Genomic DNA, 17282 nt, shown 5'->3' with positions numbered 1-17282 from the left:
CGAGTCTCGATTCCACGTGGATTTCCGGATTGTCGAAGACGAATCGTAGTTCCAACTCCACGTGCTAATCATAGAATCTGATAGAGTATAGTTCGTTGAAATCAGGCTGCAGACAAGTAGATAAATAAATTTCGGAAAGGTTATGACAAGCACGCGAATAATATGTTACGAGATAATCGATAACTGATGGATGTTGCGCGTTAAAGATGATATAAGGCAACCAGGTGAAACGTTCGCTACGTTGTACGATATAGATATCATGAAATTGTAGCGTTTGATTTATCGGTAATATATCTTAATTATCGTTATTGTACGTATTTATAGTAATTGATAGATATAAAATAATTGGTGTGGCGCAAACAAATTTGTTTATAGTTCTAATAGCTTATTATAAGTTATAAGAAGAAAGGGAGGATTGGAAAATAACCGTTGTATTTTATCGATATACTCGTTACTTAATTATATTTGTCTTTCAATTTAAGCTATAATAAATAATCGATGATTTTAATACCTTTTTTTGGTGAAAATTATTCTTAACGAGACAAGGTTCTCGTTAAACGAAACGATGATTTACGAAACGATGGAATAGGTTTCATGTCTAATCTCGATCATCGGTATACGAGCATCGAGTTCACGGTTCTATCATTGTATTCTACAACCACGGAGTTAACTAGATTTTCCTAAATTCGCCTGATACAATTCGGTAAACATTTTTGTCCCAGGGGCGTGCACATCCTCGAAACCGAATTTATCCAGGAGTTGCTTGCAACGATTGTACCAGGCAGCCACATTGTCGTATCGACCAATATCGAAGTCGAAGCACTGTCAACAAAATATATTACACCCTGTTGATGATATTTCATCTTTCAACCTTTTTATAATATCGACCGTATACTGTTAGTACGGTTCCAGCTACGTTTACGATATAACGCGTTTCTACTTCCATTTCTATGAGCAGACGTTTAAAAGCGAGCGAGAATAACGTTCCGTAAAATGATAGTTACGATATTTTTTACAGACTAGTTAGACGGAGCAAGAAAATGAAAACGGACGGAATTTATTAACTGAAACAGAATCGCTACTCTGTCGAATGAAAACATTATTGGCACGTAATATCATTTAACGGAATTGAAAGTTACATTACACAAAGAAGCATACGTTTTCGTTGAATATTAAAATGTAAATAGTAAAACTATTCTTTTCAAGTTATTTATACATATTTCGTTACCTATAATTGTCGCTAAGTTATAAATTACAATGAGATTTGTAATTTAGCGTAATCTCGGAATAACCTACTTTCTGTTATAGCGGCTTAATGGGAATCAAGATAAAGTTCGATGTATTGTTAAACGATCAAAGCTCGTGTGACAGAGTGCATTATGTTTCTTTTTTTGCTGCTTTTTATCCTAACTTCAACGTCAATTAACGTGAAACGAACCGTTTGATGTCAAAGAGTCACTTTCAACCCTGCGAGTCTCTTTTGTCGAGACATTTTTTTTCTTTGCTTTACTTGTTACTTGTACATTTTCTACAACGTAGAAATTCGCTATTGCTCCAGAAAGCAATCGGTAAGGGGTCGTGGTTTTCTTTCGCCAGTTACTTAAATATCAAATTTCATTTTTGTTTTCATTTCCCCACTATCGATATACACGCTATATATCTAATTCTATTTTTCATTACGTAAATCGATTATTCGATTACGTGATGCTTTTTCGGATGCCTACACACTTACCAACAAAATGCAAATAGTCGTATGGATGGCAAAATCAGCGATGGTAAGAGTATCACCGGCAACGAACTCTCTATTCTCCAGATACGTGTTCAACAATTCGCATGATTTTTCTACGGCTTGTACGTCTTCCTCGTTCAGGGAGTGTGCTCCATGTAACGCTACTGGATACTAATATTTTACGATGTAATATATATATGATACGAATAATTACGGCAATAAAAATATTAGAGAGTATACGTACGTAGCATTTAATCATGTTCTCGTGAAGCGAGCCGGCGTCAAAGTATAGCATTTGGTCCACCATGCCTCTCTTTTTCGGATCTTTTGGGTATAAAGAGTCATTTTTGGCGTACTTGCTCGCCAAATATCCCATAATTGGCCGACTGTAAGCACGACATTACGAACGAATTCACGCGGATGATAAATAATCGTTGCATACCTTTCGCACAGAATGAATCCGTTATCGTCTATCGTCGGTATCACGTGCTGAGGATTTAGCTAAAAAGCGTAATAATTGTGTAAATACACGGCGAATAAGAAAGCCATGCATTATTAAAACGAACGTCTTTGTTTCATCGATAAGATGGGAATGCAAATCCTATCGAAGTACATAACATTATATAGACGACTCTTCGATTAAATAAAATCAGCTTACTATTATTAGTATTTAGGTGTCAATCATGATTTAGTTACGCATATTATTAATACTACATACGTTTTTCCTTTAATTTTATGACAGAAACCGTAAGACATTTTCAATTTGTTCTATTTGTTCTAAATAGATGCAGCGCTTCGAATATAACTATTATTTACGTTTTTGTTATAGTAAATCATCAATTTTTAATATATTTCGCGAGAAATCTTTCCCAAAAATATTCTACCGTTATATGATTACAAAATCAAACGGACCTTTAGGAAATCAGGCTTCATATGTTCTCCGTCCATGGGGGAAACCGTTTTCAGGTTCAAGTGGACTCCAATCGCTTTTGCCAGTAGTAGAACTGACCGACATGGCGGACTATACACAAGGCCGTATAAATCAATTGGCATCTTTTCGATCTTCCTTTACCTTTTTCGTGTCAACGTGGTTTTCTCTTCTTTCTTTTGCTTCTGAAATGTCATTGCGCGCAAACGAGATTTTTATACAGTAGATCCAACATAAAGAATCTTTCGAATCTTTACATTTTGCATCCACATGTACCTCGGCTCGCATACAAATTCACATGATTACCGTATCTCAGATCCTATGGATTGGAAGGGTATTGACCAGATCGTGCGGATTTTTATGGAAATCTTTCTCGAAGAGTACGGTCGCTCAGAGTATAACTCGATCATGTAAACGAGAGACTGGCAGGACAAATGGCGTTTTAAAACGATAGACGAACTGTTATTATTTCTTATTATTTTATCGTTACGAATTTACTGGAAATACGATGCGAAATTATTAATTACTATGTTCGCGTGCGTAATATATTAAATTACTAAATTTATTTGGTGAAAGATTCGACAAAATATATCGTTATAGTTATTTGTAAGTTAAATATTCTTTAAATATTCTTTCTACACGTTTCTTCTGATAACTGATGTAAGATATCAGGTAGATGGAGATGTGCGAGAATCTGAAATGCGAATCGGGTTGAGTTTGTGAAAGTACGTGTCTCATGACTCGAGAATTTCGAGAATTTAGATTACATTTTCAGACAACTTTTTGTACATTATCTTCGATTTATGAGGTATTTTCGAATCCTTCGTGTGATAAAATTAAGAAAAACAATACACAGAGTAAAATATTATACGTCAAGCATCGATCAAACGATACGATATTTTATTTCAAAATAGCGTATTCAAAATAGCGCAAGGAAGATCACTCTGAAATAAGAGAAGCTCGACGTAAGGAATTTACTTTTTCCCTTCGTACTAATTCACATCGTACGATATTGCTAAACGCAACGTTAATCGGCATTAATCGCAAAGTGACAGAATACTTTCCTTTGTTCTTATTTCCTTTCATTTGGACGACACGTTTTTAACAATTTTCGAGTGACGAACCACCTTAGAACCTACACTGTTTCACATACGCGTACGCGTGCATATGTTAACGATTTCCTAATCGATCATTCGAGTAACTGACTGCGAAATAACGTACCGCAGGTTTCTCGCCGATTAACCGGCTACACCGCAGGAAATCCGTAGGTTTCGCGAATAGAACTCGAATACGTCCAACGAAGCAAAAGCAAACACATAACGTCGAACGGTACATCAAGTTACCATAGTGATGTCGTAACGCCAAACATAAGCGTCAAAGTGTAACGACGATATTGCTGGACGCGTTCGAAGGCTGCATCGGTAGCGATCGATATGAAAACAAGCCTCGGGTGGTCGCGATTGAAACTGAAAAGTAATCGCGTCGCTTCGTGATAGGTTGGCGGATGCGGAGGCGATTGTGAAAGCTGGTATGGGTGCTGGCACGGATATGGATACGAGCACCGGGTAGGTACGGATACAGGTGCAGGTACGACTATGGTTACTGGTGCACGTTGTCGACCAATGTTGACGGCCACGACAGGGAAAATCGTATTAATCCACGAACAACGTTTCGTTGCAGGCTGCAGGCGGTTACGATTGAAATCCAAAACAGCCACGATGTTTTACGATGAACGGGTTGCAGCGTAACAAATCGTAGGCAAATGTTTGCAGCGAATCGTTCTATCGTTTTATATATAGAGCTTTCGACTGGATATTATTTATAGCAACGATGCCCTTTTCAATGGCTTTAATTAGCAGGCGTAGACACACCATTTGTTTCAGTGGCGCGTGTTCGTCGAACGAATTTCGCGGACTTATGGATAGTTTTGCGACAGGACACGAACGAATATATAGGTTTCTGATCGTTTTTTGTAATTTGTAGTCGTCTAGTCTTTCGATACAGGGTATTCGCATCGGACGATTATTTTTGTTTCCATTTGACGATTTAAAGGAAAAGCGATCGGTGCCTCTAACTAAGTCGTCAAATATTCCACGTTTCCAAAATTTGTACGGTACACTGGCTGAAAACCGCCAGTAATAATCCATTGTCGTAGATAAATTTCTTTTTGGCCGTCGATAATCGTATTTCGCGGGAGGAGGAAAAGGCGAACGAAGAAGAAGGAAGAAGAATTAAGGCTTGATATCATCGTGGCTCCGTCGTGTTCGAGAAACTTCGCGATAGATAACTGTTAAAAGGATACTGGTTATCAAGCTGGAAGCACGCCGTACGCGGGATTGTCGCGGTGTTCCCGCGAACGTTCGCGCTCGTTCATCTCAATAAATTTTCCTTCATTATCGTCGTCACCTGGGAGGCCGGGGTGCGATCTCATTTTACCGGACAGTTACATGTGACTTGTTACTGCGATATAATTTTAATTGGCTGCGAAAATACATCGCGACTGCGCGTAAGAATAACCGCGCGCCATTGTAACGCTCCGCTAGGTTGTTCATAAATTCATACGGCTGAACGTGGACTGTTCTCGCGCGCCAATTATTTCTCCGTCGGAGCATCAGCAAAACGTGTCGTTTTAACGATGTCATGGACAACTAGAAACATCGATTATTCGGCGAACGAGCATGTAATTTGGTCGCGAATGAATGCGTCCGCGTGCGGCCGCGCCCTCGTTCAATTTATTCGCGTACAACCCCGGCGACGAGTTTTCGTTTAATCGCCATTTAAACGATTATCAACCGATGCTCAACCGTAAATAAAGACCACGTCCATTCACGTTAGCGAAACTCACGATATTTTCTACCAGTGGAAACAACGATCAATTTGCATCCATTATGTTAATTGATAATCAATTTTTCGGTTTCTTTTTAACAGATCGAACTTAATTGAGCTGTAAATTAGAACGAGCAGCGGATTTTACATGTACTACGATGAATTTTCATAGAATTCGTACGAGGACGAATATTTTCGAATTTTTAAGTATACAGTCGTTCTAACCCTTAAAAATCGAACATTTCCACCACGGAGGCATCATATTCCTATTATAAGGATAAGAATTTCTAACGCGAGGATACGCGAAGAATTTCGTTTACACTCTGATTCATTTATCGTAATTATAATTCGGAACGATATCTTGTATCCTATTATACCAGATCCCATTATGTTATTCGTTGGTAAGAAATTCCAATATTTACCGCTATTAATTTTCAATTCGATAATCAAAATTCACGACCTTTATTTTGCTTTACAGTTATCGAATTTTAAAATGCTACGTGCACGGTTTGATTATTCGTTGTGTTCAGTGTTCAATGTACAATGCACGAACGAAATTTATAAATGGCAGATGCGAGAAAGCATCGTTGCGAAAATATGCGAATATATGTTGACAGGTATCAAATATATAGATGATTACAATAACTTTAGTAAGTTAACCGGTTATACGATCGAACGTACCAAGCTCGATCGTTTTCAGTTCATTTCTCGTTACCAATCTACTCGTCTCGTTATTTCGTTGCTATTTGAAAACTATTCGCGTTCGTTTGTTACAGTCAACCGATCGCTAATCGTAGCCATTGGCTTAATACGTTGTTCCATCCAGCAATTCTTTATTCTGTGTCGTATATTTTTTACATCTTCCGCAAGCAAAACGTGCAAATAGAGTATAACAGAAATATCAAGCATCTGATTTACAAAAATTATCGACGAACGTAATACGTATTTTTATGCAAAATATTATTTTTCTTGAATTAGATAAAATGATTTTTAAGTTTGGCGATTAATCCTGTACCAAGGAATTAAAAGTTCACGTTGAAAACAGGGGTTTAATCGGCCGAGTTTAATCGTAGCAACATTGATTTTTGTGCGTTGCGAGTTAGTGAAATGGCTATTTAGCCGAAATTAGCTCGATAAATTTCACTACCGCTACTGTATGTAGAGCTACCAAACCATTTACACTCTACATATGCGTTGAGAGATAATCTTTAATATTCTCGAATAATTCCAAACTGACGTTGTTTCTGAAATTCCTCACCTTTTAATCCAATCTTTTAAATATTTTGCCATCTCTATCTTTAAACGGTATCGTTCTCGATCGAACAATAAAAATATCGACGTATCTCGCAATTCCGCAAATTCAAACAACTTCCGCAATTTATGCTATTTCATCCACAGAAAAATGTCTCCGTTTCTGTGGAACAGCGCGAAACAAATATCAAGCGATTTATTTTTGCTCCGCGTTCAATCATCGCATAATTTATGTCCTATTTAATTGTCAAAGTTTAACCAATTTCTGAAAACTCGAAGACGTTCCGAATGCTTTCATCGCAATGGTCGTCGTAACTATTCGTACGTGTATGCTTTTATGAAATTCACGCGAAAGAAATTCCATCTGTCCCCTGGCTGATCCTCGTCGACCACCTGAGCGAGTCCGTCCTTAGAGCACGACACATCGAATCAGCTGTAATATACATCAATCGTTCGACCGTGTAAATTATTTACGCGTTGCTATTCATATGGTTGACAAATGCTACGGGGTTCGATCCGTTGGAGGTGTAACGAAGCGGAAGTGGGACGAACGATAATGCCGTGAGCACGGCGCGGATCTGATACCTACCGCTGGTACGATTAATCCTTTAATTACTGTACTTGACCACGGATCGACGTGATCCTACCGATTATCAAGATCGTCGCGAGCATATCACCGTTAATCTTAAAATCGAATTCCACGCGTTTGTTTTGGAGGTTGTACTCGCGAGATAACAGAAAGACAGAGACAGCATGCACCCTTTTATAATTTCGGGGTGCACGACTCGCGCGATTCCTCCGGTTCCGCGCGAACTTTCCGCGTGTCTCGTTAAATCTCACGAAACGGTACTGATAACCGCTATCGCGTCTGGCCGACCGTCGATAACGTCGCGAAATGAGTTTGCATCTGGCTCGCTGACCTGGTCGAGTCTCGTGCTTACGCTGACCGAGTTATCGCAGCTAGCGCCGGGCGTGTCTGCGCTGTAACTATCGATTAAGCGAGCGGATCCACTCGAATGGAAAATGGAATAGCCGCGATCGTTCTCGGCTCATCGACGCCGTCATGGAAATGCGGCATCTAGCCGAGATAGCCTAGCCCTTTCGTTTCAGTCCTCGTTCCCACTCTGACGCTCGCCCTGCGATTACCCGAGTCGAGCCGACCCGATCCGTCTCCCTCTTTTCTAGCTTCGTTAATTTCCCATTCTCTGTATTTCTCGCTGTGCGTCTCTCCCACGTTTGTTCGTTGCTTCTCTCGCTCGGGATACGGACAATCGATGGTTAGTAACGTTGGAACGTTGCGTTTGTGCCGTAGGTCGCGAAATTCGCCATCGCCTGGACCATTGTCAATAGTCGATTGTCCGCGGCTCAGGCGACTGCTTTCTTTCCCCAACGAACCCAATATTTGCAGATTTATTTTTTCACCAACGACTTGTCCGTATGCAAGGGTATTAGCGTTACTTCGTAACGTTACCGAAGCCTGAGTAGATACCATTGGTAGTTGGATTTCACTGAGAATCCTGTATAGTCCCCGTGAATATTTCATTTGTAGAAATAGCTTTGTTCGGTAGGTTATGAATAATTCGACGACTTCGATGGAAAGCCTGGTTTAATTTTTATGACGCTTGGAACTGCATACCATCGAAGATCGTTTAGTCGCCGTTGTTGAAACGACACGCTTCAGAGCCTGCTAATATACATTTCTCCGAATGATTGACAGACTAAATGGAGTTAAATCAGACGATGCGCGGTACAAATTCAGCCGCGTCTTTCATTCGACGTGTCTCCAGTAGCACGACGCACGAGCACCATTATTATTACATACATGTATGTATGTACGTGTATGTACACACCATTAAGAAAGGTAAAGTACTTTTCAGGAAATTGTGAACGGCGAACTGCCTACGAACTGAAATATGGCTTGCCGATAATCGAGCCGTTCAGAAGCCACAGAAAAAAGCGATGATGTTGCGCATGCTAGTTTTTCAATTTATTGCTTTGGTATTTTGAAAAAAAAAAAAATTATTTCCGCGTTCTTTACTACGACGTGCAAGTGAATTCACAAAGTGGGATTAAAGTTAGATAAATATTTAACGATGATCGTTAACGTACTTCGTACGAGTATCAATTTAATTGTACGGTGCATTCTGAACAACAAACGCGTTGCTTCACACATTGGCAACGGAATGTTTATATCGCGTTATATTCGCTCGAACAAACATAGATATTGCTGCCTGAGTCGTGAATTATTGCAGCGATTAAATAGCTTTAATGGTAGAAACTTGTCTAATTATTGACACGATCATCGTCAAACCGTTTGTACGTGCACGAAGATGTCAGATGCCAGTAAATATTACAACGCATATCGCTAGCAATTACCGAACCGTTTAATTTTACCTTCATTTGGGTTACATGTAAATGGCACAATGCTAAAACAAACGGAAACGAAAGCCTGTTGGACTTTTTAATATCAATTAAAGGATATTAAAGCGAGACCGTGTCATTTAATTCCACGTTATATTTATCAACAAGAACCGAAATGCATTTTCTACGACGAAACCAGCGGTTACGCGCGATATTTTTTCATCTAATTAGTGGCACAGCTTCGCCAACAATTCTTGCTTTTCCGCTTAAGCGGGGGTAAACGTTTCGGCGAAATTAATCCATCGCTACATTCAAACACCATCCATATTCTAGACCGTGGGTTAATTAACATCTAAATTTCCATCGTTGCCCGCCTTAATTGATCCACTTTATTACACATCGCAGGAGGGGGAGGGGCTGGTTTATACGTGGTGGTCGCCCGCCGTTCACGAAAACACACGCCGATCGCTTTCATCGATATCCCGTTAAGGCCAGATGTATTTTACGAGCACGGCCTCCAGCCAAAAGTGATAAATTTTAAACCAGCCGGCCGCCGATTATACAACCATGTTAGTTCCTCTTTTCTCTGTCTCTTTCCACGCATTTCCATCGGTCGAAACTTAATCCGAATCAGCTGCTTTTCCTCGTGGCGTGCTAAAATTCCTTCAGAGTCTCTCGATCCTTAATAAGATTTGCACGCTGCTCTGGCTCCGTTGATCGATAAGTTTCGGAACAGAAATCTGTGTCTCGATGTTCGCGATATTGGTAGAGGTTTCCGGGTTAATGAAATCAAAATCGATGAGATAAAAGTGGCGCAACATTTCGGTGTTCGCATGTACGCTGTTCGAAAGGGAAGCGGTAGGAGGTAAAGGATCAAAGGCTTTCGTTGACTAACAGCGACCATCAGCACGGCTATGCCGAGTCCAGGACGTCGACAATGACGTCAACTAGGAAGATGTATAGGAACGAAAGCAGCCAGCGGAAGATAGCTCCGTTCTCTTTCTATACATCTCCAATCTGTTCTCTTCGTTGTCAGTGGAGAAGTAGCAAAGATATTACGAGTTTCAACGAGTTCCACAGAGTTACGAACTGTCTTGCAGGTAACGCGTTAGTTTCCGTCTGCTTTCTTGAGCTCCGCTGTCGAGGGAATTGGCTGTTACGAGATACGCTTGTTATTCCATATCCGGTGTGACGGGCCTGCTGGAATTTTAAGCCTCCGCTTCATCAAACCCGCATCACGACATATGTAAACTAGGTAGCTGGAAGAAATGCAAAGCAGTTGCGAATCAAATCCTCGAATTGCGTGGATAATTAACAGAGTAACATGCAAAATCCTATAGCTACGACATCCTATACGTTTCGATTAAAACGGAAGCGGTACTCTGTCTGAATATTTCGTTAGATCATCGCCATCGACTTTATATAATTGATTTAACGACATTCTGTATCTATTTCTTGATTCGAGCGCTTAAATTCAGGAATCGTATAACACATTTTAGTCAAAATCGAGTTAGCGGTAGAGTATGGTTTTATAGTCGTTCGTTAAGCGCATTCAGTTTGTCAAATATAACGTGACTTAAAAACTTTTCCCAACCTTTCTCGCGAAACTTACAGTTACAAATGTGCTTTAGGCCCTTATTCGAGGTTAACGTTCCATTTTGGTTAACTCGTATAGCTCGATCCTCGACAGATCAAACATTCGTTACTCTTTTTACGAAACGAATAGATATCATTACCGCGAGAGAATAGTCGCTGACTATTGATCAACGTACAATTCGTCGATCGACTGGTTTCCCGTTTTTTCCTCCTTTACAAACGTAAAATTCTTGGTTTTTCTTTGTTTCCTTCGACGCTCGGTTGCGAGATTACACACGGCTTCAACGGGAAAACGGTTCGCGACTGAAAAGGCCGCGCGACCACGTTTTCCGTGTCGTTAATTAGAAAGAAAAAAACTTACGGATTCGCTCGTTACCATCCGCGACCGCGCAACGATTCGCGTATAAAAGCGACTGCTGGAATTTCATAAGCCTTTGAAAGTTCACTTGGCGCGCTACTTTGATCCACGACCGCGGCCGAAAAGTCTTTGAACCGGCTATGTCATGCAAGAGTATTGCCGACGCGAGTTTCGAAGTTCGCCGATTACGAACAGCTTTCATGCGCTGAACATCTAATATAAATTTGTAGATAAGGAAAATAGCGACGAACAACGCAATTACGCGTAACTGACGACTACACTGCAGATTCTTATTACGTATCTTCAGTTTCGTATTTTTATAGAGAGAATTAAAGAGATACGAGAGAAGCGTAAGAGATCTTACACTCGCGAGATCTTTTGCTATAAATTTGCTGCAAGAATTATTTACACGAGTACTCCACTTTCGATATTTTACATAGTTTCGCACGTTACTTAACGTTTTCTACGTTATATCGCGTACCGTGTGGTTACACATATTAATCGAAATGAGTTTCTTCGAATATAAAGAAAGTGAAATTGATTCGAACCTTACGATCGTACGGTCCAACTTATTCGTCGATTAAACGTGCAAATTGTACAGGTAAATTGAAATTATTGAAGGGAAAGAATGTAAACGAAGAGTTTGAACAACTTTTCTTACGGCAAGGTAGAAACGATAAACTTTTAAACGACTATTCTTGATTAATATCTAGACATTGAGGTAAAGTTAGTGAACTAATGTCGGGATGCTTCTTAATTAAATAACAGGGAAGACGTAATGCTTTGTATTTCAGCGGGAGCTATGAGAAGAAGTAGCCTCGTGGATTTTTATTATTTTTAAATTACCATAAACTTAAGTTTAGGTACGTACGGAGAATAGGTACGTTTTGGCATTTTCTTCCGCTGTCATTCAAATTGTATCACTGATGGTTTGATTATATTCGGTAGAATATAAAACGGTAGAATATATAATATGCGAAGGCCAAGCAATTGTACGCACGCGTGTATTTATTTATTTCAGCCTGATAACCTAGAAACTAGACTTGGCTTTGCGATGAAAACTAAACGATTAAACTATTTTATACGCCAGAACTTTCTTAGTATATTAAATGAAAATACGCGAGTAAGCGATGCGCTTTTAAAACGCTTCTTAGTTTGTATAAGAAACGATTATGTTTTGGAGCGATCTACTACTTTGGAAAAATATAACGATACATCTATTTCAAAGTCTTTGCAACCGCTTCATCTCCCATTTCCCCTCTAGACATTTGCTGTCCATAAATCTTTGCCACTCCGTTCTCGCGATATATATCGAAAAAATTTCCATCGACTCAATTTTCCAAATGGTTCGATACAATCGTCGAGTTCCTGTAAAAAGAAGCATTCTTCTGAAAAAATGACGATAAAAAAGGTTTTAATTATTCAAATTCGTTATTCGAATTTGATTTTAATCGAATTAAGCCTCGCAACTTTCGATCGCAGTTTTAAACGAAGAATAAACTGTTTTAATTTCATTGCCGTTCCTTTCAAGTACATATCCTCCTTTTTAATTTACGATTGATCCTCCGTAACTATTGATTGCTCTTGAGATATATGATAAGAGGAAAGCAAGGAATAATATATTATATTGTCAACGGCAGTTTTAGAGGTAGTGCAAACTAACGATGTCATTTCATTAGTTTGAGATAAAAAGAACTTACGACGGACAATAACAAAGCGTTCGGGATTAATCTTCCTTTCTTCGAAAGAAAGGCTAGGTAAGCTTTAAAATCAACCCGATGAGTGTTGTTCTATTTGAGTCTAACGGCGTGTTACGGTTTTGTATTATTATATTACGGTATTATAAGGTATTGTTTATATCACGACGGACTAAAGGATTAAAGGGATTAAAGGGATTAAAGGGAATCCATATACATAGGATAAACTACGAATAATAAAAATCACCGTCTCTTACGATAAATCAATTGTTGACATTCGTTAAAAACAGCACAAGGAAATAAGACGGAACAATGCACCAGTTTTCAGTTGGATCGTTGCTCTTTTTACCTTTCTTTTCCTCTTACGAAACAAACTGATCGTCGCTTTCCAACACGTTTTATATACGTATTCCGGGCCAACATCGCTCCATAAATTCATCCATTTCAACAAGAGCGAGCCGAACACAGATTCGACACTAAGCATACGATACGATCATTGCGTGTTTGTCGCGTAATGGCGATTCATTAGGAGTTATCTCGTAATACAACAATAAGCAGTAATCATCTTAGTTGCTCCTCCGATTATCCCTATCTGCGTCGTCTATAGCATAGTTATTAGCATTCGCTGATCGCTAGTTATATCAAGCGGTTACGGCTCAATGCTAGGCGCTCTTAAACGCCGCGAGGGAAGCTCGCTGGTTCGACAAACTATCGGTCCTAGCCGCGGCACGTCTGTTCGTTCGTTCGTTCGTTTGTTCGTACGAATGCGACTGCTGTGAATCGGTATTAATTCCAGCCAATGGTCTACTCTCCACCGACGCTAGCAATTATGTCGGATGTCGAGGCGCAATGCGGAGAAACGGTACTACAAAACGCCCAGCAAATACGTGCCGATGCGTCTATGGATCGAGTATTTGCACGCGCGTTTTGTGCGTGTATTCGCAATTTCCACTGACGAGGAATCGGCTAACCTGGGAAGATTATACGTGAGCGGTGTGTCAAGTTCTAACAGGGAACTGGACAATTGCTCCGAGAGGGACGACGTTCCTAGCACGTCCTCGGAATTTTCAGTCCCGCCCTATCGGCTCCGATGTCGAACACGCAGGGCTACACATCACTCTCGGCACCTAACCACCGCCAGTATTCGCCTGGCGTAATAATAATCGCATAAATAACGAGACCTTCGATAGAGCAGCCGATTTAGCGAACGATCGGCAACCGTCTGCGGAATAAATAAAGATTTTGGCATATTAACCCTCTCCAATGGCGGACCATTTTCATGTTTTCCTCTACGAAATCACGGACGAAATTTTTATCTTGCACAGGTTTGTTATCGGCGGATTTTTAATGGCATACAGGAGCAAAGATCGAAATAAGTCAAGAGAAAGGAAATATTCTTACGCTTATTAAGTTACGATCTACAAACAGTTGAATGCGATTTCGACGTTGCCCGCGGCTGGAATAATTTCGACGGAGGAGCACGTTGATCGCGGAACTGAACTCGCCTGGTCGTTCCGTGTTATTGAAATTTTCTTTTTCTAAAAACGTTGACTGCTAATGATTCCAACGCGGCGTTATCAGCCTCCCAGAGCAACCAAGCGTGCTTGTAACTGTCACGGTGATTTGGCAGGAATACCTTGAAAAAGGTGTTTGCGTCTACTGATGAATATGGTGGATGAGTTTATTACTTAAGGGAAATTGCGCGTTTCGCTTTTGTCTCCTTAATCTGTTGTTTCATAAAAGAGCAACAAAGCAGTACAAATGAAGGATAATCGAGCGAATTTATCGTGTCATACCTAATTTTTAAATTCTAACTTATTCCTTGGGATAAGCAAAGTATCGCTACAGACTTTTATCTCTGTGCAATTTGTAGGGGATTTCGCAGAAGTTTCCGGTATAGTCAAGAACAAGCACATATATCAAGATATATAGTAGAAGTAAGCACGAGATGTTAATCCTATCGAACAGTCACGTCACGGGATGAACTCGATAAACGAGTTACATAATCGACGATTTTACATAATCTCATGTAAATTGATATTACTATTGGAAAGTGTTTAACACTAGTAATTACCTTGTTTTATAATCATACAAATAATATTACTACGATGGTATTGTTAATCGCGAGAGCATTACCAAATAAGAGGAAGCAGTTTTCAGAGGCTGAACGAAACAAGATAGACCTATCGAGTAGCTTAAAATCAGGAAAATAAATTATTCGATAAAGAAATTTAGAACGGTATAATCGTCTATTTATGTCTAAGAATTTAAGACCAAAATAACAAACAAACCACCGACTACGTACATCTTTAAATATCGCTAAATGAATGGTTTATTTTTAAACGTAGAATAATCCAAGAAATTGATTTATACGAGAAAAATTATACGTATCTATATTCTAATTTAAACAGGAATATACTTGTAATCTCATCTACACATTCTCAAAACTAGCGTACCCTCTGCTTACTCTGCTTCTTAACGATGTTGGTGTATTTTCGTGGGCAACTGTGCCGGATAACGAGTGACGAACACGTGCACTCAGGTTCAGAAGCTGTTACGTCGATCGTCCGGGGAATTACCGGCGTCAAGATATACGGTATCGTCGTTAATTTATCTATATCACTGCGAGATCGATTCTTCCTTCCTCTTCGCAAGGTATATGGTATATGCACATGTCGACCAAGTGCGCCAGCCACGTGTAAATCATACGAGCAAATCTGTCGCTGGGGACCGGCGACCGATTTTGACCAGCTTAAATACTGGCGCCTCGATCTAGGAGAATGCTTAAATTTTATAATCCATCTCCCTTTCCTGGTTGTGCGCCATTGGCTAAGATTTCTAGCGTTTTCAACATACGTTACACGAAGCTACGGTAAAGCACGTTCAACACAATCGTCCTACGATTACTCGGCTAATTTTTAAAAGTCGAAGAAGGAAACTCAAGGTTTTAGATCCTCTTAATCACATTGCTGGAACTCTTGTTTGCGATTCTCGTTATTCCTGTACAATGAGATTTTAAAGAGCGGCAGTGAAAAGAGCATTTGATCGATTTGAAACGAATTTCTGAGGGTCAATGACAAAGACATTGATCGTTATCCGAATAAGATTCAACGTGATTCGTTCTTATCGTTCACCGTTCTCATTAGAATCGGATGACAGCAGAGCGATCTCTGAAATAATACCTGCGTGATTAGTTGCCACAATTTGGTCTTAGGGTGGTATTTCTGTCTAGAAAAGTCGATCCTTATCGTGCAAATGTAGAAGATGTAAGAAACATCCTTTGAAATTAATTGCTAAAGTCATTGATAAAGTTACGAAGATTGTCAATGGACGAGGTATGCAAGAGTATCAGAGTTCAACGGTAAATTAGTATATAATTATACGAGGTATAAATAAGTATATAAGTATTAGGTATATTATATGCATGGTTACGTTTGCCGATAAACACAACGCCGGTTTACAAAGCCGAGTAACTTTGAATTATCGTGGCACGTAACGTGGAAAAAATCTGAAAAAGGAAGGAAAGTCTGGAGTTTGACATCGTCGAACGGATTGCACGAAAGCATTTCATCAAGTAGATCGTATCCGTTTTCGTATCGCCTGGCTGGATACACCGGTTACGCCAGTTACGACGCGACGGCAAGAATCGATAGCGAGCAGGTAAAACGTGGCTCGTCCGTGTTACAAAGTTCTAGCCCGTATCTAGAGCGTCGCGCGAATTAGTCGGTCGAGAAGGTTCGTCGCGTTGCTAGAATCTGGCAAATGAAATTCCTCTGAACCCGCCGTGCCAAGTGACTTTGATTTCTGCATGGACAACCGGAGCTCTCGTTAAGGGATCGATTCAGCTCGCCTTCGCCGCAGCTCTGTCAGGAATTCGCGCGACGTTCACCGTGACATGTCGTATTCGGTTTCGGACGGAAAACAATTTGAAAGAGCGCCATCTCGCGTCGCGAAAACTCGTCCCTCGTGGATTCTCGTTTCGAGAAGATTCGCCTCGCTCGATGAATTCGAATCTCACTCGGGAAAATTCCTTCGGACTCCGAACAACGCTTCGCGTTCCTTTCCGTTTCATATCTCATATGTTCATATTTTAGAAAAGCGGTTCCAGCGGCCGTCTAAACTCGTCCGTGGAATCGTCCTGGGTACATAACTAACAGACAGTTATAGTACTAACAGTCGCGTACGATCATACGCCCCGACATTTATTTTCCGAGCCAGTCGACGCCACTCTCTCGCTTGCCGGTGCAACGTAACCGCGCGATTGCGCGGCTGTTCGCGCGAGCGACTTCGCCACGGAGCGCGTGTCTTTTCACTTCCGTGCATTAAGACTAACAGCCACTGTAATTCGTTACCGAGAGAAAAACATTTTATAAACCGAAGGAAATTTGTTATTTAGGCAAGCGAAGTAACGGGCGAGATTTTATCGCGTCGTATTAAGCGGAATCTCCGGTTCGTATTTTCAGGCCAACCTCATAGGGCGTTATTGAAATTCTGCCAGCGACGAAATTCGATTGCGATTAGATCGATTCGACGCTG

General features: G+C 40.3%; 2 protein-coding genes across 7 annotated transcripts in view; both read right to left on the bottom strand.

Moving 5' to 3' along the window:
• Positions 1-17282, bottom strand: part of LOC117208882 — a 111110-nt gene that overhangs the window by 13368 nt on the left and 80460 nt on the right. The window lies entirely within an intron of this gene.
• LOC117208872 (glutathione S-transferase 1-1-like) lies at positions 527-4583 on the bottom strand. 6 transcript variants are annotated; one of them, XM_033450339.1, is made up of 7 exons: positions 3879-4583; positions 2915-3079; positions 2642-2842; positions 2172-2230; positions 1974-2115; positions 1733-1900; positions 527-822 (listed from the first exon to the last, which is right to left on the bottom strand). In XM_033450339.1, exons 3-7 carry the CDS (start codon positions 2780-2782, stop codon positions 667-669), a joined length of 666 nt encoding a protein of 221 aa, XP_033306230.1. In that variant the 5' UTR covers positions 2783-2842; positions 2915-3079; positions 3879-4583; the 3' UTR covers positions 527-666. The 6 variants fall into 6 exon arrangements, with proteins under 6 accessions (XP_033306230.1, XP_033306232.1, XP_033306234.1 ...); XM_033450341.1 differs by having other exon boundaries at positions 2934-3079; XM_033450343.1 differs by having other exon boundaries at positions 4001-4583.

Source organism: Bombus bifarius, unplaced genomic scaffold (genome assembly GCF_011952205.1).
Source record: "Bombus bifarius isolate JDL3187 unplaced genomic scaffold, Bbif_JDL3187 scf7180000008163, whole genome shotgun sequence".
Lineage (NCBI taxonomy): Eukaryota > Metazoa > Arthropoda > Insecta > Hymenoptera > Apidae > Bombus > Bombus bifarius.
This window is presented reverse-complemented; position numbering and strand designations above follow the sequence as displayed.